This window comes from Ostrea edulis, chromosome 9 (genome assembly GCF_947568905.1).
Source record: "Ostrea edulis chromosome 9, xbOstEdul1.1, whole genome shotgun sequence".
Lineage (NCBI taxonomy): Eukaryota > Metazoa > Mollusca > Bivalvia > Ostreida > Ostreidae > Ostrea > Ostrea edulis.
The window spans coordinates 47,329,907-47,355,099 of record NC_079172.1 but is presented as its reverse complement, the minus strand read 5'-3'; the positions used below and the strand labels follow the sequence as shown (position 1 = coordinate 47,355,099).

Genomic DNA, 25,193 nt, shown 5'->3' with positions numbered 1-25,193 from the left:
CTCGCATTGGGTCAAATGCTGTCTGACGTGTTTCATACTGATTGTTAAGCCGTTCTTGGCACACTGATTTTGACTGCGGATAACTCCGTTTACCTGATCGGGATATGGGGCTCACGGCGGGTGTGACCGGTCAACAGGGGATGCTTACTCCTCCTAGGCACCTGATCCCACCTTTGGTGTGTCCAGGGGTCCGTGTTTGCCCAACTATCTATTTTGTATTGCTTGTAGGAGTTATGAGATTGATCACTGTTCGTTATCTTCACCTTGCATATATAAATAGCAATGAACCTTCCGCCCCTACCCGGGGTTGAACTCACGACGACCTGCGCAGCTAATCTCCTAGCAGCATGTGACCAGCGCGCTAGGCAATCAAGGCCAATCCTAATACTTGCTTTCGATGACGATGAAATTCTCACCACGATGTCACACGCAACAATCAATCGGAACTCTTCGTCCTTTTTACGTCAATACGGTGTAAAGGGCGAGGGGTCCCGATTGACGCTACAAAGAGATACATTCATTTAACTTTGACGTAAATAAGAGGATCAAACAAGCTACACACTGCAATTGAAATATTCTACAAAGACTACAATGAATTCTTCAATAAGCGGAACTGCCATATAAATTATTTATGTATGACATGAATATGTCGTAACTTTAGAACAGTTTACGTCAATACACCGGTTCCGAGTTATTTCCCTTTGGAGAACAATCATACATAGTGAAACAATTTGTTTACATGCGGAAGTGGAACAAATATTCATATTTGCATAGGTGAATGTGGTCAGTAAGTTTCTCATACGCAGTTTCATCACTCGAATTCGACTGATATACAAACTAAGTAAACGATAGGTATTCAGGGAGTAATTAAATATATGGAATTCTTATTACAGTGTATATCACGTTATTTCGTTGGTCATATGTATCATATTCAGGACATTACTTGCAAATATGGCATTGTTCTTATGTTTCCACTTTAGTGAAACATTTCTTTCGATATTATTTTGTATATACTACATTAACATATTCAAAGAGAAGCCGCTTTTAATACAAATTATCGACTTCCTTTACTGACTGTAGGTCCATTCTGTCTCACTTAGGCATTCACAGTTCCGCTAAATGCACCTCCTACACAGAAGAACTCTTATCTAAAAATTAAATTGGCGTATTAATAAGCGTATATCTTTCCACTTTTGATTTAGAAATGTTACAGATATGGTGGTGTAATTTCCAGGTGGTTTCAAAGTAAAAGTATAAAGATGATGTGAGCGAAGTTGAGCGAACTGTTTATTTATTATTACGTACATTATGAATATGTATTATTATAGGTTGAATCTCTGTTAATGTGATTCCTGAATGAGTTTTCTAATCAATATTTCAGCACTGTTTGGAAGATAGCGCCTAAAATTGCACAGAAATATCCCTAGGCACTAACAAAGAAACAGATTGATTGGTTGTTTATGGTTTGACACCGTTTTGGCATTATTCCAGCCATTTTACGGTTGTTAAGACACAGAAGATCGTCATTACTGTTATAGAAATTTACAGTAGATTTATAGTCAAATGTACCGAGTATTATTAATTACTAAAATGTATACCCACTGATATGAAACATTCTTACAACGAGATATAAATAGGGGTGTATTTAGAATACATAAGGGTGTGGACTGCGACGTCATGGGGCGCACTAGCACTTCAGGAAAAGTAAGCTGGAGTAAAGCGTTACAATATATACCTTCATGTGTTCTCAAAAATGAAATTTATATCTTATATTTACATTTTACTTTCATAATAGACGTACCATACTTATCGAGTAGTCTTGGATTCATGCATGTACGCGCATCATTTACAACTGCAATGCTTTCATAAGGATATACCCATCATTACAATTGTAAAGATATCAAAGCATACCCAGAAAATGAATCCGATTCTTCTAACATGAGCGATGGGGTTTCAGTAGAATGGATATCAGTACTACACGCGACCTTCTGAAACTATATAGTTGAGTTCAATCTGTTTGAAAACTGGATATTTTTGTAAGGGTTGTCCGTATATAAAAAAAAAAAAAAAAAAAAAAAAAAAAAACAAACGTGCGAGCAATGTGGTAAGGTGCATCATATTATCCTACTTCAGAACGACCAACAAGGTAGAATCAATAATCTATTATAAATAGTGATCAGTCCAAGGAAGATGTTCATTTAATGGTTAATGGAGTGACCAGCAAGCATGTGAAATTGTCAGTACTGTGGAATCCAGGATTACACACACACACACATACTATCTATCTATCTATACGACTTCACACAAAAGGACAAGATTTTACTCTGCGTGTATCAAAAGCAGAAAATCTGAGGGAGTATCTCTGCAGCACACACATCTTCACATGTCAAGGGCTATTGATTCGTTACCTCGCACTAACCCTTGACATCAGTCACCATTCAAAAGATGGGCTCGAGACGAAGCACATGATTGGTTTGCAGCCTGTAACGTGGAGCCAATCAGAAAACGGCTTTTATACTCGGTCGATAGCGAAACTACATGTAAACATGCATGACGCGGCATCGGCAACATGGTTTAATGGTTTAAAATTTGTAACCGTCCATTGATTTTCGGAAATTCATTTTTTTTTTTAAGGTTAAGACGAGGTTATAGAATACGAGGCGCATGAAAACGGTGGATTGCCCCAATACGTTTGCCGATGTGTTTCAACAAATTGAAGAAATTATTTAAAATTGAAATAGATTATAAATAGCTATAACATTTAAGGGACGAAAATATGAATTATTACTTAAGTTACGTATAAAATCAACACGCAATGTTCGTAATGATGAGAAAAATACCCCACGAAGACTTTCTGTTTTTGCTCTTACCAAACTTGCTTCTTGAACAAGGAATCTCATTGGATGATTTAATTTTAGCTTATAGCTTCATCCCCTGTCCCAAACCCATGTTTTGAATGGTGACTGATGTCAAGGGTTTTGCGAGGGAACGAACCACTAACCCTTGACTTGTGAAAATGCAGCACAAAAGGCATTTTCCCTTTGACTGATCTGTAATTGATTCGCTTGCTTAGCTCATATATGACTCATGGAATGTATGTCAATGCATATGTACATACTCCATGCATACTGAATGTAAAGCAGATAATAAATTTCATATTATGTAAGGTTTACGTATAAATATTTATTGGGCAGAGAATTGCAGAAAAATGCACCAAGTGCAACTGAAACATGTATAATGCATTGAATTCGTATAACACAAGACAATTCCATACTTCACAGGAAAGCTTATCGAATACGAACACGTTACTTTTATGCATATACTACAACGGAAACCGAAATTTGACAGTAAATAGAGTAATGCTGATTAGTTTAAAATCAACATTGACTCAATAACATCCAGTGTTAGTTCCGGATACATAGACCTAGAATGAAAACGGCAGGATTAGCATTAATCCAGAACAGAAGAAAGATTACTATAGCACCATTTACGTTAAATTGCAAAGAATTTAAGCACCAAGCCTTGCACTTGTACGGATATAGTATTATCACCTCGTTCCTGTCACTATGCAAGTTATATGGATGACTGACTACATGTTTATAACATTATAACCAAAATTGCCATATCATTTTTATGTTTGCTTTAATTTATATATGTTTGCCATTAAAATCTAACTGTATCGCATATTTCATACGGAGCACAGATGCTTAGCAACAGGACCTCTCACCGCCACTACAAACCACTACCCATGTGTTACTTGACTTTCTTAATTGTTTACTCTTTAAGTATTCCATTATCAAACCTCGAACCATTACGGCAATGGTTTACTTGTAAGACGGGGTTATGGGATTTTTACTATTACATTATGAACAAGTCTTGGAGAGAATTTCTGAACAAAATGTAAAGTCAAACAATCCACGGACCCGTTGCGTCGTAACGGTCGCAAATGTACTATATTTTTTGACACTCTAGATATTGATAGATACAACAAGAGTACCGCCAACGGTACATAATACGCCGTTGAAATATAGGGTTTTGGTTTTCTTACACCATGGTTTTCAGAACTTGGCTTCAAGTACTATCAGCAATCATCAGGGTGTGACATACGTTCTTTGCATCGTAAAAACAAGACAAATCATGTACTCTATATGTAATATTTTCACTTGGCACAAGATGTATGTGTACCAAGTTTGATGGTCCTTGCCCCCAACGAATCGATCTGCATCCTGCTACTACGACCTTGACCTTAAGAAACAATAGGCATCCTCCACTTTGCATAAAGTGTATGTGTACAAAGTTTGACAGTTCTAGTCCCAACAGTTCGGTCTGTATACAGCCTAAAGGGTTTTCCTCCTAAGGGATACGATGACCTTTGACCTTGAAAAATAATAGGCATTTTCCTCATTATGGTGATCAAATGTACCAAGTTGCAATATCTTGGAGCTTACGGTTTGGTTTGTATCCTGTCTACAAGGTCTTCCTACTGTGATGCTGCAACCTTAACCTCTAATCTTGAAAAACATAAGACATCTTTCTCTCATCATGTTGATCAAATGCATCAAGTTGCAATATACTGAAGCTTACGGTTCGGTTCTTATCCTGCCTACAAGGTTTTTCAACTAAGGGTAACTGCGACTTTGACTTTGAAAAACAATAGGTATCTTCCTCTCATCATGGTGATCAAATGTACCAAGTTGCAATACTCTGGAGCTTACGGTTCGGTTTGTATCCTGCCTACAAGGTTTTCAAACTAAGAGTTACTGCGACTTTGACCTTGAAAAACAATAGGTATCTTCCTCTCATAATGGTGATCAAACGTACCAAGTTGCAATACCCTGGAGCTTACGGTTCGGTTTGTATCCTGCCTACAAGGTTTTCCTTCTAAGTAATAGTACGACCATGGCCTTTGACTTCTGACCTTAAAAAACAACAGTCTAAGACATCTTCCTCTCATCATGGTGATCAAATATACTAAGTTGTAATATCCTGGAGCTTACGGTTCGTTTTGTATCCTGTCTACAAGGGTTTCCTACTAGGTTTTCTTACTAAGTGATACTACGATCTGAACCTTTGATCTGGAAAATCAATAGGCATCTTTCTCTCATCATGGTGATCAAATGTACGAAGCCGTAAAATCCTGGAGCTTACAGTTTGGTCTGTATTCTGCCCACAAGGTCCGGACAGACAGAGGAACGGACGGACGACGCCATACCATAATGAAAGGTGAAGATAACGAACAATGATCAATCTCATAATTCCAACACGCAATACAAAAGTTAGTTGGGCAAACACGGACCCCTGGACACACCAGAGGTGGGATCAGGTGCCTACGAGGAGTAAGCACCCCTTGTCGACAGGTCACACCCGCCGTGAGCCATATATTTTGATCAGGTAAACGGAGTTATCCATAGTCAAAATCAATGTGCCAAGAACAGTCTAGCAATCGGTATGAAACATGTCAGGCATCATATGACCCAATGATAGGTTGTGTTGGCAAACTAGATCGTTATAACGACAAAGTTACAGAGCTTTTAAAACGGAGTTACTGTGTGTAGGTGAATATTGATACACTAGTCCGAGTCAAAATAAGACAAGATGTGTTTGTGAAACACAAATTCCCCCAATAATGACCCATTCCAAAGATGGCCAAGGTCACAAGGACAAAGATCTTGTCACAAGAAATGCTCATGCGCAATATGAAAGCTCTAATATTTACCATTTAGAAGTTATGACCAATGTCAAAAGTAGGTTAAATGTCAAAAGGTTTAGTGCCAACAGAAAGGTCGTGTCACAAGAAATACACATATAAAATATCAAAGCTCTAGCACTTACTGTTCAAAAGTTATTAGCAAGGTTAAAGTTTCAGACATAATGACAAAAACAATATGCCCCCCGATTTTCGATCTCGGGGGCATAAAAAGCCATATAATCAATCAAATCTGTTTAATGCATTCATTTGACTCATCTTCCCCTGTGCAAAGTTTTGTGATCCGCCACCACAATCCTCATCCTTAAATTGATAGATGATAGTGACACACTTTTAATTTGATAATATTTGTAAGATGTGTCAGAGAGATAGAAAAGGAAAAAGTTTCAGATCCTGACATTTTTCAGTCTACTTGTCGAAGTTCTAGGTGATGTGCTTAAAAATAGGGCAACACTCCGGCACTAAACCGGTACATGATACACTCGCATACATTATTGACCCATGAATTTGACCAAGTAAATCCATATCCAAGGATAATAATTTGGATCAATATAAAATGTTCTCTGAGTTTCAAAATCAAGGTATTTGCAAAGACAAATCTAAGCCCATGGGCTATAACTTCTTCATACACATGGCTAAGGTTTAATTTTTTCCACAGATAAACAGACAGACCAAAAATATATGCCCCCAAATGTTTGAATCTGTAGGCATAAAAAATTACAAGCAACAATAAAATACATGATTGATTGAGGTTTTTCGCCGTTTTGGCAATTTTCATTTACAGTTCAAGGGCTGAAACTCCTTCTAAAATAGTGAGACAGCATTTCCCTTGTAATATGCACATCTACACATTGTGATCTTTCTTTGTATTAAGTCTCATCAAATCCCCCAAAGGGTTTAGGAAGAATTGCAAAGACAAAGTATTTTGAATAGAAAAAAATTCCATGTCCAAGGGCCACAACTCCTTTCAAAAACATTGGACAGCATTCCCCTTTCAATATGCACAGCTCCACATTGTGATCTTTCTTTATACCAAGTTTCATCAAAATCTCCTAAAGGCTTTAGGAGGAGTTGAGAAGACAACGTTAAAGGGACAGACAGACGGACGACAGCGTTGTAGCATTATAAGCCTGCATTTTTATGCGGGCGTATAAAAATTACATTAGTCCCTCCCAATACGAACATGTATGTTTCAAAATGGCTGTTTCAACAAACTCAACAATCTAATCATGATAAGGTATAATATGTTAAATCCACTCGAATACTGGCTACACAAGCATGAAACGTACATTGTAATATGTCTTGAAGAAATATGGTATACTTGGGGAAAATGTTACTGGCAATCCATTATATGACTGTCAGCAAAACATCTGAAACCACAAAGGCGGAATTGCAGGTGAGATGGGTAAAAACATGTATTCAACTCAAAACTCATAAAATCTTATCTAAATTACTTGAAATTGAATACTCTTTCCGAACATGATATTCCCTATCTATCTAGAAAAATGCTTCTAAATGACATGAACGTGAAAAAATTACAGCATCTCCAAATGGCTATTTCTTTCAACATTTTCAGTCTTTTTATCATTTTCGTTCAGCAATGTCAATCACCAAATTTTCGTAAGATGTTATATCGGTGTGGAAAGTAGCTTTCCTTTCTACATATCCTACAGAGTAAGATGTCCGAGTCATTGTAACGCGAAATGTCGGATTTGATTCGTAAGTATCGCCGTATGTCCTGGTGTCAAGACGAGAATCGAACACACTCGTGGCTGCTCTAGTAAATGCGGGCTTCAGTACACTGCCTAGATGTTTTCCGTAAAATATATCGGTAGATGTAAGTGCATGATAGTAATTCTCGTGTCCTCTCATTGGCGTTTTTCTTGGAGAAAAAGTAATGTTGAGATCCCTGAGTCCTATCTCATCTCCGTCCGTGAGGTAGTGAAACAGGACATTGCTGATGGAGTAGTAGGTGCTAGTGGGATCGTGATGGGCGTTAGATACGTCTATAAATACCACACCATGCTGTCCAATGACCTTCGATTAAATGTTAATGCAATATGGTATTAGTTTCTGACAGAGATACCTACAACCAGTGGGTACTAAAACATAGTCATGGAAATTTATGAAATCTGTATACAGTGAAATATTCACCCCCGTTTTATTTTCGCTCATTTCGCCCTCGTTGTCAATGGGCAAATTCAAGACTGGGCGAAATTTTTTTCTCTTATGATTTGATTTGAACATACTTTATTGTCTGGACAAGTTCTAAACTTAGAACGCCCTCTCCTATATGACAATTGATTACATATGATAATGTTCAAGAAATGAAACACAAAGGTATCAAAGGTCAAAAATGATTAGCTTTCATAAAGCAATTATATAATAAATTATATCTGTAGATATATATGTACAATTGATTAATATATACATGTATGTACAATTGATTAATATATGCATGTAGTACGTACAAAGTAATCGCTATGCAAATTCCATCAACTAAAAAAGATCTCTTTATAAATAATTGAACATAGGAAAATAATTCTTCATTTTCTGTGGTACTGATTGCGTTATCTCCCTATAATAATACATGCGTGTCTAATATATGCAAATTATCCATTCTAAAAATAGCATTAAATAGGTCATTTCTTGGGGCGGTGTATTTTTGCACATGAGAAAAAGAAATGGTAAGCATCTTCTACTTTACCACAAGTACTTATCTCTCTTTTAAACACAACTGTGTTTGGGCGAATTTAAAACGGAGCGAGACCGTCAACAAGTGTAGAAAGGTGAAAATAACACGGGGCGAAAATAATCCTGTATACAGTAGTTTTGTACTTTAGCAGCATTGTCCTCTTGAAACCATTCTTATTATCGCAAGCTGGAACTTCGTATGTATATCAAATTCAATGAAAAACATGACACAATTAAAACTTCTATAGAATTCTATCAATTTAAATATTCCGTGTCTCTAACATTTCCAGAGTATGATACATCTAATACCTTTCCTGTGATAGCATCAGACTCGGCATGTGTGACAATTAACGCTGTATTCTCGTCTACACCAAATCCTCGCGAGATGTGGTAATTTCGACGAGTCTCGTCTAGAAGCACAGTCAGTCGTCCCTCTCTTCCACGTTCACTGAAACATCATGTTTTTATCTTATCAATGTACAAATCCTCCTAACCTTTTTTTTTAATACTGACCTCTCATTACACTGCCATAAATTAACTGGAATGATTTCAGGTAATATGTCGATCCTGTTCGTACCGATTTATCATTTAATGCCATTTTTTTTTAATTTTTTTTGGAATTTTAAATATATGGCTAGTTTTTCATGGGACACTATGTAGTCGTTTGGGAAATTCCATCAATGGGACAAGATTGGCAATTTGGGACGAGGAGTTAGGATTTTCCGAGTCCTTGACAGCAAATCTTTTCACAGTGGTGGAATTTCCATATCACCCACGAGTAAAGGATTATTTTTCTCACATTTAATCTACAGTTCAGTGGATTAATTCACATTTGATAAAATTCATAATTATCAAAATTCTCATTTGAACTTAATTTGACTGTTAAAAAGAGCATACCCGAGAATGGTTTACACTTTATATGCAAATAAAAAACAAGAGATGTTTGTAAAACACATATGCCCCCCATGGTGCAAAATTGAAAAGGGTTATACACACACATCATTTAATTGAGAATAGTATCATCAATTCAAAATATTGAGCAGACAATATCTTCCTATGTCAAGAGTGGATTGACCATGTGACATAAAAATCAATAGGGGTCATCAACTCCTGAAGATGTACCAGTGTACCAAGTTTGATGTCTGTCAAGCAAAGGGTTCTAAAGATATTGAGCGGACAGTATATTCTTATGTCCAGTTTGACCCTTGACCACGCGACCTCAAAATCAATAGGTGTCATCTTCTCTTGATGGCGTGTCATCTTCTCTTGATGTCGTACCAGTGTACCAAATTTAATGTCTGTCAAGCAAAGGGTTCTCAAGATATTGAGCAGACAGTATATTCCAATGTCCAGTTTGACCCTTGACCATGTGATCTGAAAATCATTAGGGGTGATCTTCTCCTGAAGATGTACCAGTGTACTAAGTTTGATGTCTGTCAAGCAAAGGGTTCACAAGATATTGAGCGGATAGTATATTCAAATGTCCAGTTTGACCCTTGACCATGTGACTTCAAAATCAATAGGGGTCATTTTCTTCTAAAGATATACCAGTGTACTAAGTTTGATGTCTGTCAAGCAAAGGATTCTCGAGACATTGAATGGTCAATATATTCCTATGTTCAGTTTGACCCTTGACAACGTGACCTCAAAATCAATAGGGGTCATCTACTCCTTAAGATGTACCAGTGTACCAAGCTTGATGTCTGTCAAGCAAAGGGTTCTCAAGATATTGAGCGGACAGTATATTCCTATGTCCAGAGTAGATTGACCCTTGACCTTTAACCTTTTGACCTGAAAAACAATAGCGGTCCTCTTCTTTTCATAACCAACCCACATATGAAATATCATTACGATCAAGTGAATGGTTCTCAAAATATTGAGCGGACAACATGTGGTCTACCGACCGACCGACCGACAGGTGCAAACCAGTATGCCCCTCTTCTTTGAAGGGGGGCATAAAAATTCATCCACGGTTGTCCCTCAGAAAGTTATGTCTAATCGAAAGTGGAAGAAAACAATACCTTTTACACTACATAACGTAAATCATAATTTGTAAAATACAATGACGTCGTAGCAGTGTCAGAAAAACCTCGTATGGGTTGTTGTTTAACGTTCCGCTCGATCATTTTTCACTCATATGGAGACGTCACTATTACCTGTGAAGGACTGCAAAATTTAGGCATATGCTCGGCGCTTGCGGACTTTGAACAGGGAGGGGTTTTTATCGTTCGACACCTGCTGTGACACGGAACCTCGGTTTTCACGGTCCCATCCAAGGATCGCCTCGCCCCATTAAGTCGCCTCTTACGACAAGCAAGGGGTATTGAGGATCTAGTCTAGCCCGGATCTCCACGGGATTCTAGCATGGGTGATGTCGGTCTAGCATGATTGTCTCAAATTTAGATTGGTGATTATGTGAGAATGTAGAATCGTTTATAATCGTTATCTTTTTTTCTTTCTTTCGTTGTTTACTTGGGATAGGCATATCCACAAGATAGACAAATTACTACAAAGCGAAGCAAAGAAAAGACCGAATGAGAATGTAATGCTCCCTAACATGAAAGAAGGACTCTGTAATAAACTTATTGTGAAACAAATACCTGAAATGAGCATCAATGAGGAATCCATCGAGGAATCCTAATCCGCCGCTAGAATTATAGACCAGATTGTGAGGGTGTGTGTCTGAATAGGTTGTGTGTACCCCGTACCTCAAGGCCTCATAACTCTCCCCACCTGTGTGAACCACAAAACACACCATTTAATACATGTACATGTACTCCTTCTGGGAGAACAGAACGAAACAGAATGGCTTACTTGGACACATGGTATCATTTTAATAACCCCGCAAACGAAATGTAGGGAATATTGATGCAATCAACATGTCTGTCTGTTTATGAACATGGTTTTATCTGGACATTTTCTAAGAGACTGGTACATGGATTCCCCTGATCTGTACTCTTTATCTTACTATGATTGTTGATAGACATCGAGGTCAAAGGAGTTTAATGTCTCCTGTAACTTGTATTCAGGTGAAATATGGATGTTGAAAATTATGTCTTTCTTAACTTCACCCATACAAAACCTCAAATGCACCTCAACATATTTAGTCCCGTTTGGACAGGTCTACGGTAGTTAAACATGTGTAGCGTATAGATGTATAAAAAAGATACCGTGATAGTTATAACCGATTCGGGTGTCAAGTCACGTTCTGTTGAGACCAAAAGAGAGATACGTTTATCATTGTATATAAGATTTGCTGTTGATTATGATTCTGTTGGTGCCAAGTCAAAAGACATCATTGCATATTAAAACTTGAGCTTGCTGTGGATCATGATCCTGACATTGTTAAATCAAAAATATCATTCATGATATGCTGTTAATCACGATTCTGTTAAAGGCCAAGTCGGAAATAGCATTGCATATCAAGACTTGCTTTGGATGATAATGTTGTCGGGGTTAAGTCAGAGATATCATTGTATATTAGATTTGCTGTTGATCACGATTCTGCTGGTCTTACGTCGGAAATATTATTGAATAGTAAGACTTACTGTTAACCATGATTGTGCTTGGCTGACACTCTGTACCGGCGCTAGTACCTGCTATCACAGCCCCGATATTGAAGCGTTCTCTGAGAGCAGCCAGGGCTGGAGACTCCAAACGCCCGGATTGGGTTGGGTTGTACAATCTACAGTAAAACTTGGGTCATCAAACATGTGTAATTCCAAATATCTAACAAAAGCAGAAATGAAAGAAAGATAGAAGCGCAAAACTTTAGATATTTTACGTGTTGATTATTCGTTGTTGATCCCCTCCACCAAAAAAGAACCCTGTCTGCTGTCGTATGAGCGAGACGACATTAGGATCTGAGCTTGCAGAGGTGTGATTGATGTCAATTGGGATTCTATTGGCCTCCAGGGCGCCATATCTGAGAAGTAAGTCCTTATAGTACTGGTATCCTCCCAATGGATCTAAGCTGGCGGCGTTAATAATTCCGATTTTGGCCACGCCCCTTCCTCCCTAATGAAGATGAAAAACTAGTCATACAAAGAAACTGTCTTTTTTATTATTTATTTGTTTGTTTGACGTCCCGTTGAAAATTTTTCATTCATATTGAAGTACCACAAATTTAGACCCATACTTAGCCCTCAAACTGCCGCAGGTTTTTGTTTTGTTGGTTTTATTTGTTTGTTTGTTTGACGTCCCGTTGAGAATTTTTCATTCATATTGAAGTACCACAAATTTAGACCCATACTTAGCCCTCAAACTGCCGCAGGTTTTTGTTTTGTTGGTTTTATTTGTTTGTTTGTTTGACGTCCCGTTGAGAATTTTTCATTCATATTGAAGTACCACAAATTTAGACCTATACTTAGCCCTCAAACTGCCGCAGGTTTTTGTTTTGTTGGTTTTATTTGTTTGTTTGTTTGACGTCCCGTTGAGAATTTTTCATTCATATTGAAGTACCACAAATTTAGACCCATACTTAGCCCTCAAACTGCCGCAGGTTTTTGTTTTGTTGGTTTTATTTGTTTGTTTGTTTGACGTCCCGTTGAGAATTTTTCATTCATATTGAAGTACCACAAATTTAGACCTATACTTAGCCCTCAAACTGCCGCAGGTTTTTGTTTTGTTGGTTTTATTTGTTTGTTTGTTTGACGTCCCGTTGAGAATTTTTCATTCATATTGAAGTACCACAAATTTAGACCCATACTTAGCCCTCAAACTGCCGCAGGTTTTTGTTTTGTTGGTTTTATTTGTTTGTTTGTTTGACGTCCCGTTGAGAATTTTTCATTCATATTGAAGTACCACAAATTTAGACCTATACTTAGCCCTCAAACTGCCGCAGGTTTTTGTTTTGTTGGTTTTATTTGTTTGTTTGTTTGACGTCCCGTTGAGAATTTTTCATTCATATTGAAGTACCACAAATTTAGACCCATACTTAGCCCTCAAACTGCCGCAGGTTTTTGTTTTGTTGGTTTTATTTGTTTGTTTGTTTGACGTCCCGTTGAGAATTTTTCATTCATATTGAAGTACCACAAATTTAGACCTATACTTAGCCCTCAAACTGCCGCAGGTTTTTGTTTTGTTGGTTTTATTTGTTTGTTTGTTTGACGTCCCGTTGAGAATTTTTCATTCATATTGAAGTACCACAAATTTAGACCCATACTTAGCCCTCAAACTGCCGCAGGTTTTTGTTTTGTTGGTTTTATTTGTTTGTTTGTTTGACGTCCCGTTGAGAATTTTTCATTCATATTGAAGTACCACAAATTTAGACCTATACTTAGCCCTCAAACTGCCGCAGGTTTTTGTTTTGTTGGTTTTATTTGTTTGTTTGTTTGACGTCCCGTTGAGAATTTTTCATTCATATTGAAGTACCACAAATTTAGACCCATACTTAGCCCTCAAACTGCCGCAGGTTTTTGTTTTGTTGGTTTTATTTGTTTGTTTGTTTGACGTCCCGTTGAGAATTTTTCATTCATATTGAAGTACCACAAATTTAGACCTATACTTAGCCCTCAAACTGCCGCAGGTTTTTGTTTTGTTGGTTTTATTTGTTTGTTTGTTTGACGTCCCGTTGAGAATTTTTCATTCATATTGAAGTACCACAAATTTAGACCCATACTTAGCCCTCAAACTGCCGCAGGTTTTTGTTTTGTTGGTTTTATTTGTTTGTTTGTTTGACGTCCCGTTGAGAATTTTTCATTCATATTGAAGTACCACAAATTTAGACCTATACTTAGCCCTCAAACTGCCGCGGGTTTTTGTTTTGTTGGTTTTATTTGTTTGTTTGTTTGACGTCCCGTTGAGAATTTTTCATTCATATTGAAGTACCACAAATTTAGACCCATACTTAGCCCTCAAACTGCCGCAGGTTTTTGTTTTGTTGGTTTTATTTGTTTGTTTGTTTGACGTCCCGTTGAGAATTTTTCATTCATATTGAAGTACCACAAATTTAGACCTATACTTAGCCCTCAAACTGCCGCAGGTTTTTGTTTTGTTGGTTTTATTTGTTTGTTTGTTTGACGTCCCGTTGAGAATTTTTCATTCATATTGAAGTACCACAAATTTAGACCCATACTTAGCCCTCAAACTGCCGCAGGTTTTTGTTTTGTTGGTTTTATTTGTTTGTTTGTTTGACGTCCCGTTGAGAATTTTTCATTCATATTGAAGTACCACAAATTTAGACCCATACTTAGCCCTCAAACTGCCGCAGGTTTTTGTTTTGTTGGTTTTATTTGTTTGTTTGTTTGACGTCCCGTTGAGAATTTTTCATTCATATTGAAGTACCACAAATTTAGACCCATACTTAGCCCTCAAACTGCCGCAGGTTTTTGTTTTGTTGGTTTTATTTGTTTGTTTGTTTGACGTCCCGTTGAGAATTTTTCATTCATATTGAAGTACCACAAATTTAGACCTATACTTAGCCCTCAAACTGCCGCAGGTTTTTGTTTTGTTGGTTTTATTTGTTTGTTTGTTTGACGTCCCGTTGAGAATTTTTCATTCATATTGAAGTACCACAAATCTAGACCCATACTTAGCCCTCAAACTGCCGCAGGTTTTTGTTTTGTTGGTTTTATTTGTTTGTTTGTTTGACGTCCCGTTGAGAATTTTTCATTCATATTGAAGTACCACAAATTTAGACCCATACTTAGCCCTCAAACTGCCGCAGGTTTTTGTTTTGTTGGTTTTATTTGTTTGTTTGACGTCCCGTTGAGAATTTTTCATTCATATTGAAGTACCACAAATTTAGACCTATACTTAGCCCTCAAACTGCCGCAGGTTTTTGTTTTGTTGGTTTTATTTGTTTGTTTGTTTGTTTGACGTCCCGTTGAGAATTTTTCATTCATATTGAAGTACCACAAATTTAGACCTATACTTAGCCCTCAAACTGCCACAGGTTTTTGTTTTGTTGGTTTTATTTGTTTGTTTGTTTGACGTCCCGTTGAGAATTTTTCATTCATATTGCAGTACCACAAATTTAGACCTATACTTAGCCCTCAGAGTCCTAGCAGTAAGGGTTCATTAACGTGCCAGCGCCTGTCATGACATGGGACCTACATGTACGTTTTTAATGTTATATCCGAAAACCCATGATTCTCAGCTTTTGGCAAAGGAGCAATCACTACCTATGTTAATGTCTTAGGTATGACGCGGCCTTGGCACGAGCGGGGCTTGAACTCACAACCTCCCTTTTATGAAGCAAACGACTGTCATAGGTCACTCTCATTGCGAGTTTTCTTCCATCCTATAAATGAAAATCATACATGTATGTACTGCTTTCCTTGCGACAGTGACATTTAGAATATCAAGAGACCCATAGACCACCGCACTCACTAGATTAATCTCTTGAGGGGATATACAAACATGAGAAGAAAAAATTTCTTGCTGTGGCCTTCAATTCGACATACATCTTCGCTAGCCAAGGGTTTACGATCCGCTCCGCTTCTCTACAAACCCTTGGCAGATTTAGTGCGATTTTCGTAGCTTTGAGTGGCGCCTTCAAGCGGATGGAGAAAACAATCCTGTTTGGATTACATCATGCTTATCCAATGGCAATGCGTATTTCAGCTACTGTTTAAAAGTTGTTCAGAAATGGCTGCGCTTAGAGAGTAACGCAATGTGGTATGCAAATCATTCAAAACATTAATCATAACTTTAACTATCTCTTAATTGCAAACTTGAAAATGAAATCAGTGAAAATATTTAGAAAATAAACTTGTGTGAACCCATGAAATATATGTAGTCGTTGAGTCTACGTCTAAAAATAACCCCACGTGTGTAAGGTGAATTCCAAATTGAGGAAAAGACCTGACGCAACTGTCTAAATCTGGGATAGATAGAACATAAAACAACGAATTACAAGAGATGTTTGATATTAAACTTATGATATGGTACTGTAGTAAATAAAATGCACTTCTTTACGCAGATTCAAATCTGAACTGCGCACATGGCATCATATTTGATACACGGCCGAGTGACAATTGTAGGTATTTAAATTCCTTTGTTTTGCACGTGATCAAACGTAACACGTTCTCTGATTGAGCAGTGGATTTTCCCTGCGTCCAATCATATGCTGAAAGTTGAGACTACAAAAATCGCACTAAATCTGTCAAGGGTTTGTAGAGAAGCGGAGCGGATCGTAAAGGCTAGCGAAGATGTTCGACATATAGATATATCGACGTCCTTTTATCTATTAACAATGATAATTTTCATTCATATGTCGATTCAAAATATTCCTGTGAACTCGAAATAAAGGACTACGAGATTGATCACTGTTCGTTATCTTCATCTTCCACACCAGAGTCGTCCACTTCTGCTTCATACTTAGATATCTTATTGAAAGTAGATATTAACGGCAAACTAACAACTCAACTTTATGATTTAAGCTTCTCCATCGTCAGCTTCCCATATTTATGTAGCAATGTTCCATATCATCTGCATATGATGTTTATATCTCTCAACTGATTCGATATGCAATAGCTTGTTCTGCGTATGGTCAGTATTTATATCGAGGCAGTTTACTGACAAACAAGTTGATGGTGCAGGGGTTTCAACAGTCTCGTTTAAAGTTAGCATTTCCAAAATTCTATGGTCGTTATAACGATATAGTTTGCCAATACAACCTATCATTTGGTCAAGTGCTGTCTGACGTGTTTCATACCGATTGTTAGACCGTTCTTGGCACACTGATTTTGACTACGGACTACTCTGTTTACCTGATTAAGATATCGGGCTCATGACGGGTGTGACCGGTCGACAGGGGATGCAAAATCCTGAATGTTTAGCAATGATAAATTAAATCACATAATTGACTCTGACATCTCACTCCCCATTTTGTTATTTTAATCTGAAGCTCCCTAGCTTTTGTCTCAGTATAATTATTAAGCTAGTCACCTTATGAATGTTAAAATTAATTGATTCACATCCTGTCCGTGGGAACTTTGTAAATTTGCACTATTCAGAGCATTGTAAGTAAAACTTTAGTCAGTCTTCCAACATCTTTTTCATGCTATACCAGGTACTCATGGAATATATTGATGGAAATTATTTAATTGTGTTCAATTTTTGAGTGTAACAATAACTCCGTTTACCTGATCAGGATATAGGGCTCACGGCGGATGTGACCGGTCGACAGGGGATGTTTACTCTTCCTAGGCACCTGATCCCACCTCTGGTGTGTCCAGGGGTCCGTGTTTGCCCAACTCTCTATTTTGTATTGCTTATAGGATTTATGAGATTGATCACTGTTCGTTATCTTCGCCTTTCATGTATGGATAGAATTTAGGACTTTTCTGACGATTTATGTTTATACGTCAGCGGCATACCATAATGGTTCCTCATATACATTGTAAACTGTATTCTATGAAATGTTGTAGATTAAAACATGTACTAGGTACTTTAACAAAGAATAAATCCCGTATGTTTTATATTGCAAAATAGGTGGACATCAGCTTGTCATTAAAAACTCACAGACATCTCGATGATGGTATTGTATATTTGGCTGTTATTTTCGGCCAGATTCCCGCCAACCAGCAAGAGACTTCTTCCATACTTTTTATACTGGGGGAGATACACATCATCCAATATGAATGCAGAGCACCCCTGAACTAGGACAGAAATGGTTGTGAATGTTAGAACAGAAGCCATGGTTCTTACTGTAGTTCATATACAAAAATCTGGGACAACTGATAACAGCTGTCGTCGCCTAAACATTCCTGTGACGTTCTAATACTGATTAGCCGGTCGATATATATTATCGGACTGCAGTGGTAACAAATTCGGACATTGATTGGAAGCAAATTTTGTATTGAAACAAGGTTTAACTCTTCTTCAGAAATTAGACAATATACAGAAAATAACGCGCATTATTCAATTTGTATGCACACACAAAATATAATTATTCATTGCTTAAATGTTTATTTCATTATACAAAGGTTAAACTGTGAAAACTATCAGTAATTTTACAAATGCTAAAGATGCTATTTCCAAGTTTATGCTATTTCTAAGATTTGGAATCTTTTAAGAATCTTTAAAACGGTCATGCATCAAGTAGATGATTTTGAATTTTGCAAATTATTTGTAAAAGAGAAAACTGGTCATGTATAGCTTAATAATGATAGTCTGAATAAGATATTATGCTAGGACCCTAAATCAAATTACTGAATGATTTGATACATGTAAATCTGTATTAATTTATTGAAAATTTACATGCATTACATATTTCTTGAAAGGGAGATGAAAGAGTTGGGATACAGTTGGGATGAATTAGAAAGAAAGGCAAAGGACAGAGCTGGTTGGCGGACCCTGTTGGAAGCCTTATGTGTTAACTAACACGAAGAGGATAATCAATCAATCACATATTTCTTGGTATTTTTCTGTAGCTTTCACAAAATCTCTCACACTGATGTCTATTCAAAACCCTTGGTTTACTTTATATAATAAATGGATTATACATTGAACATTTGTCTTGAGATATTTTGACTAGAGAAAACAAGTTGTATAAAATCCATTAAATCTTGCAGACTTGACGCAGACTAAGTACCGTTCTGTAATGGATGAATTCATTATCGTATCAAGATTCAGGTCTAACTGGCTGTCCGTGAATGTATGGATTGAAAAATTCAATTTTACTGCAATAAAAGAAAAAAAGTGTATTCTATTTTCCTATTGTCTATGGAATAATTTTTTTCAAGTTGAAAACAAAAACCAGTAATTTGAATTTTTATTGTTTCATTGAACTTTTCTAGGTAAATTTATTTTCGACATAAAGATGACTATGTTTTTAGTATGATCTATGCCGAATTCAGTTCTATTTCAAAATTTATCAGACTATTTTCGGTCCTGTTATCGATCAGGACATTCCATGTTTGCTGGTTGCTGCATCCTCCAAAGCAGTCTAGAAAATAAAGTTTATAAAAAGTCTTCATTTTTCATTAAATTCTTAACTGTATTCTTTGAACTATTATCATTTTAGTTTTAAATTATTTCTACTGCGTATATCAATTTCAAAACATTGAGAGGTCTATCCCAGTGGTCGAAGAGGAGGGGGTCTAAATGTAGGTCAAGAAAATGGGAACCCAGGGGGACTCGAAAATGCCCAGGGCATTCGATATTGTCCAACATAAGATCTATACACGGTACAGTCCTGGATCTACGTTTACTTCCGCCTCCTATACCGAGACTTTGGTATGGGAGAACTGACCATGTGTCATGGTTAATTGTTCAAAGTTTACAGCTGTAAATTAAATAAAAAAATTGTACCATGAAGTAAAACTTATACGGTACCAATTTTGATGCACCAGATGCGCATTTCGACAAATAATGTCTCTTCAGTGCTGCTCAAGCCGAAATTTTGGAAATTTGAAATATAGCAATAAACGTGTAAGAGTTAAAAGGAAAACTAGAGTGCCAAAAACTGGAGCCAAATTCGTCCAAGGATAAGAGCTATGCATGAGAGAGATAATCCTTAATTTTGAAATGAATTTCTAAATTTTATTCCATCAATTAAATATACATCCGTATTTTCAAGCTAGTAACGAAGTGGCATCGGTGCCCGAGTGGTTAGGCCGTCAGACTCTCGACCAAAAGGTCGTGGGTTCGAGTCCTGGCCGCGGCAGGGCTGACGTTGTGTCCTTGGGAAAGGCACTTTACATGAATTTCCTCATTCCAACCAAGTGTAAAAGGGGTACCTGGCTATAGACAGTGAAAGATGTTAGTGTTCTAGCCCTTGTAATGGCAGCTTGCACTGTATGCTTCCTAGGAGGCTGAGAAAGTTCTAGATTGATATAAAGTCTGCCGGGGTAATAATGTACATTGATTACCCTTTTCTAAAAAGAAAACTAGAGTGCCAAAAACTGGAGCCAAATTCGTCCAAGGATAAGAGCAGCTATGCACATAGGCTAAGAGCTATGCACATAGGCTAAGAGCTATGCACATAGGCGTAGCTTGGGTTCGAATATTACCGAGGCAGGGGTCTGGGGGGCTGTGCCCCCCAGAAGCTATCGACATTTTAACAAAAGGTGTTGGGTTTTTTTACCGAGGCAGTTGCCACGGTTGCCTCAATGGAAGCTAAGCCACTGTATGCATAAAATCATGCTTTTAGTTATTGGAGTTCACTTATTACTATTCTCTCCGATATCTTGATATCGGACAGCTGACTTTGGGATAAAAAAAATTGCTTGTATGGTTTAGCGCCTTACGATAGTTGATCCAGAAGGTCATTCAATTCTTCTATATTATTTTTGATTTTTTTCTGGACTGAAATAATTCAAAATTTTATATAACATAAAAGCACGAAAATCTTTAGATGAACTCTAGACGGCACCGCTTGAGAGTTGCCATAGAAACAGATGCTGTGAAAGGCGTGGGAGACTATACTTTTCTCCGAGAAGAAAGCGCGAAATGTAATAAAACATGAAACCAATATGTTGTTGGAACTACATGTATGAAAGGTGAAGATAACGAACAGTGATCAATCTCATAACTCCTATAAAGGTGAAGATAACGAACAGTGATCAATCTCATAACTCCTATAAAGGTGAAGATAACGAACAGTGATCAATGTCATAACTCCTATAAAGGTGAAGATAACGAACAGTGATCAATCTCATAACTCCTATAAAGGTGAAGATAACGAACAGTGATCAATCTCATAACTCCTATAAAGGTGAAGATAACGAACAGTGATCAATCTCATAACTCCTATAAAGGTGAAGATAACGAACAGTGATCAATCTCATCACTCCTATAAAGGTGAAGATAACGAACAGTGATCAATCTCATCACTCCTATAAAGGTGAAGATAACGAACAGTGATCAATCTCATAACTCCTATAAAGGTGAAGATAACGAACAGTGATCAATCTCATCACTCCTATAAAGGTGAAGATAACGAACTGTGATCAATCTCATAACTCCTATAAAGGTGAAGATAACGAACAGTGATCAATCTCATAACTCCTATAAAGGTGAAGATAACGAACTGTGATCAATCTCATAACTCCTATAAAGGTGAAGATAACGAACAGTGATCAATCTCATAACTCCTACATGCAATAGAAAATTGGGTAAACACGGACCCTTGGACACATCGGAGGGATCAGGTGCCCGGACATCTTTTTTTAATGAATGAATGTATTTCTCTCAGTTGAAAATTACAACATAGAGAACATATCAACAAGAACAATAAAATACAAAAAGTATGCGCAAACAGAGTAAAACACGTAGAGTGCAACTTTCATTGGTTTTACCAATTATTCAGGAGTGGGTACTACCTGTCTCTGGATCTCCACCATAGTAAAGGATTCTCTGTAGGCTCCAGAGAAGTTTCATCTTTGCATTGTTTGAGCTCTGCATTTACCCTGCTGAAAATGCTGAGTGCTGCTTCTACTTTCATAATGATGACATCACCAAAGATGAAGATGAAATAATCTCCAATGATACCAAAACCAGTGTCAGAGCCATCAAGTTTAGATTTTGTAGACTTTTACAAAGGAATAGTCATCAGAAGGAGGCTTGTCATCTATGACAATATTAATCTTTGGTGATTAGGTCCTCCGACAGTCGGTTGGAATTCCCATGAGTACGAATTGTGCTCCTTTATTAGGTGACTTGATTTTGTATTTCCATGAGACAGCATTTATTAAAAAGCTTCTATATATTTGGACATTCTATTGAATATAGACATAACGGCAAACTAACAACTTTATGACAAACGGGATGTCTTCAGGTTAATTCTTCATCGTCAAATTTCCATGTGGCAATATTCCATTATCATCTGAACAGGGTGTCTATATCTCTCAATTGATTAGATACGCGATGAAAGATGAAGATAACGAACAGTGATCGATCGCATAACTCCTATAAAGAAAACAAATTAAGAAGTTGAGCAAACACAGACCCTTAGACATCTTCATGAAAGAGAGACGAACTGCCAAAAGTGGTGGTTCTAGTGGATTCAACATTTGTAGAATGCCTTGCTGAGGAAATTTCATTCCTTTCATAGTTGACATTGGTGGAACTTTTCCATTGCTGATATGACTTTTGCAAGTTCTACATATCCCCACCTTGTTGTTCCCACTCGTTAATTGCTTTAGAACTTCATTTGTAGATTGTAATAAAGTTGGAGACAGGGGATGAACACTATGTCCATACCATATTTGATTACAACGGGTTCAGATATATATAGGTCCCTCTGAAACTGTGTCGTCTTATTTCGTTATCGCGGCAGCGATAGAGAAAAGTTTTGATTTTAGTCTTTTTTTCTGTGTAGAGTTATTTTCTTTCTCCTCTTTCTTCCTATATTTAATATCACATCGTCTTTTGTATCCTTGTTTTATCTACTTTGGCCGCTTTTTGTCTACATTCCTCATCAAAATCTTTTTCTTCTTGTTTTATCTACCTCGGCCTCTTTTTTCTGCATTTATCATTCTGCTTTCTTTCTTTATTCATCATCGCATCTTTTTTTCCCTTCTTATGTTTTATCTGCTTCCGTTTCTTTGTGTCCATATTCCTCGTCATCAAATCTTCTTTTTCTTCTTGTTTTATCTGCTTCGGTCTCTTTTTGTCTATATCTGAAATTTACATCTCATTAGTTTATTTTTTAGTTCCATGGCGATCCGGGTTAGAATAGGTCCTCATTACACCCTTACTTTCGTAAGAGGCGACTAAATGGGGCGATCGTCTCCATGTGAGTGAAAGATTCTTAAAATCGTAAATTTTACTTCTGATTTTGTTTCAATGAGAACGATATTAATCGTACCACACTTGCTGTGACACGGGACCGGGACCTCGGTTTCTGTGGTTTCGTCCACGGGACTGTTTAGAGCCACGGGTGGTGGCATAAAGGTAAGAAAGTGTCAAAAGACCATGTTCAGCATGAAACTGTTCTTAACCTCACACTGATGTAATCCATTAGATTTATTGGAACTTCTCCACGAATTATGTCGGTATGATGTAGATTCCTGAAGAGTTCATGATGTCTCAGAATTATTACTGAGAGTTGTGTTTCTGAGTTATTTCCCTATGGAATACAAAGTGCATAATCTTAAAACTGCAGCAAAATCAGTTTTCTTTTGAAGACTCTGAATATTCAACACAGCAGTATGTGGTTATTGTATATGTAGTTCCTCATCACTTCATATCTGTCAATAGGATTTGTATCTTTATTTTCCACTGGAAAATAATTTTGTCTCTGAAATTTTTTTTTTTTTTGCCTCGCCTTTATCTTTTAAAAGGGTTTTGTTGCTTTGTCTTTGACATTGTGGGAAGTTTACATCAAATTCTCCTTTGCTGTCTTAGGTATCTAAAATTTTAATTCCAGAATACAATTACATCAGTTTATGCTTAAAGTCATCTTAAAGTTCGGAAACCCGGTAACACAGTAATGCACATTCTACGAGTATTTATTTTAATAAATACTCGTAGAATTTCTGTTCGGAGACTTGTTTTTGCTCGGTTCTTGTTATTCTTCCACTTCGTCCACGCGGCTAAAACTGTCCGATACCGTTCTCCGTTACCAGTGTCCAGTGGATGAAACTAAAGGATATGACAGGCCAATGTATCTAGATGTGCAGAAATGATTGTTTTCAGATTGATGGGGGTTAGGGTACCTTTAGGGGAATTAAATGGGGTGGGTTTAATATAGAACTCCATCGGGGAAAAATTAATTCCAAAATTCAACAGATATAACTTGACAAATATAATAGAGTACTGGGGTCTTCAGAAATGAATAGAGAATGACAGGGCCTACAAATTAGTATCAAGGTCAGGTGACTCCAGTAACGTTGACCTCTGACGATGAACATAAAATTTGATAGAACTTTGAAACCAGGACTAATAGTGACATGAAATCTTCAGAAATGGCAAGATGACGACAGGGCCTACAAACTAGTATCAAGGTCAAATGACTCTAGTGACCTTGGACCATAAAACTGGTATACCACTTAAGAACCAGGTCTGATGGGACATGAGGTCTACAGAAATGATGAAAGGATGACGAGATCTACAAATTGGTATCAAGGTCAAATGACCCCAGTGACCTTCAACATACAAACTCATAATTCTTAATTGAAATTGAGACATGGGACCTTTTGAAATGATTAGATGATAAAATCTACACACTAGTGTCAAGGTGAAGTAACTCCCTTGACCTATGACCTTAGAACATAAATTGGCATTACTTAAGAACCAGGTGTGGTAGAGATATGGGATCTTCAGATTGATTGATTGGTTGATTAAATATTGTTTTACGTCCCTCTTGAGAATATTTCACTCATAGGGAGACGTCACCATTGCCGGAGAAGGGATACAAAATTTAGGCCTATGCTCGATGCTTACGGCCTTTGAGCAGGGAGGGATATTTATCGTGCCACACCTGCTGTAGCACGGGACCTCGGTTTTTGTGGTCTCACCCGAAGGACTTACCCAATTAGTCGCCTCTTACGACAAGTAAGGGGTACTGAGGACCTATTCTAATTCGGATCCTTACGGGACGGGATCTTCAGAAAGGGTGATGAGATTTACAAATTGGTATCAAGGTCCAGTGACTCATGTAATTGTAGAACTGGAATTGATAGACATTGGATCCTCAAAATGATGAGAACTACACTTCAATGACCTTGATCTCTGATCATAAATTTGGTATTACTTTAAGAACTAGGTCTGATAAAGAGATGGAATCTTCAGAAATACTAAAAGGATGATGGGATATACAAATTGGTATCAAGGTCAAGTGACCTTGATCTCTGACCCTAAATTTAAGTATGGTATAACTTTAGTACTGGGAATGAGAGAG

The 25,193-nt window shown here is 37.2% G+C and overlaps 1 protein-coding gene across 1 annotated transcript; it reads right to left on the bottom strand.

Annotated features, from left to right (window-relative positions):
- Positions 1-6,933: 6,933 nt before the first annotated feature.
- LOC130050197 (cyanophycinase-like) lies at positions 6,934-18,086 on the bottom strand. The gene is made up of 6 exons (XM_056149424.1): positions 17,870-18,086; positions 12,186-12,418; positions 11,950-12,086; positions 11,002-11,134; positions 8,711-8,849; positions 6,934-7,744 (listed from the first exon to the last, which is right to left on the bottom strand). Exons 1-6 carry the CDS (start codon positions 18,044-18,046, stop codon positions 7,292-7,294), a joined length of 1,272 nt encoding a protein of 423 aa, XP_056005399.1. The 5' UTR covers positions 18,047-18,086; the 3' UTR covers positions 6,934-7,291.
- Between the last annotated feature and the right edge of the window lie 7,107 nt (positions 18,087-25,193).

Bases quoted from the DNA above. Each gene is read 5' to 3' on its own strand.
- LOC130050197 (XM_056149424.1), bottom strand. From the start codon at position 18,046: ATGGCTTCTGTTCTAACATTCACAACCATTTCTGTCCTAGTTCAGGGG. The intron at 12,087-12,185 runs GTAAAATATCTA...GTTTTACTGTAG, and splicing joins CAACAACGAATAATCAACAC to ATTGTACAACCCAACCCAAT. The intron at 7,745-8,710 runs GTATTAGATGTA...ATTTAATCGAAG, and splicing joins CTGATGCTATCACAGGAAAG to GTCATTGGACAGCATGGTGT.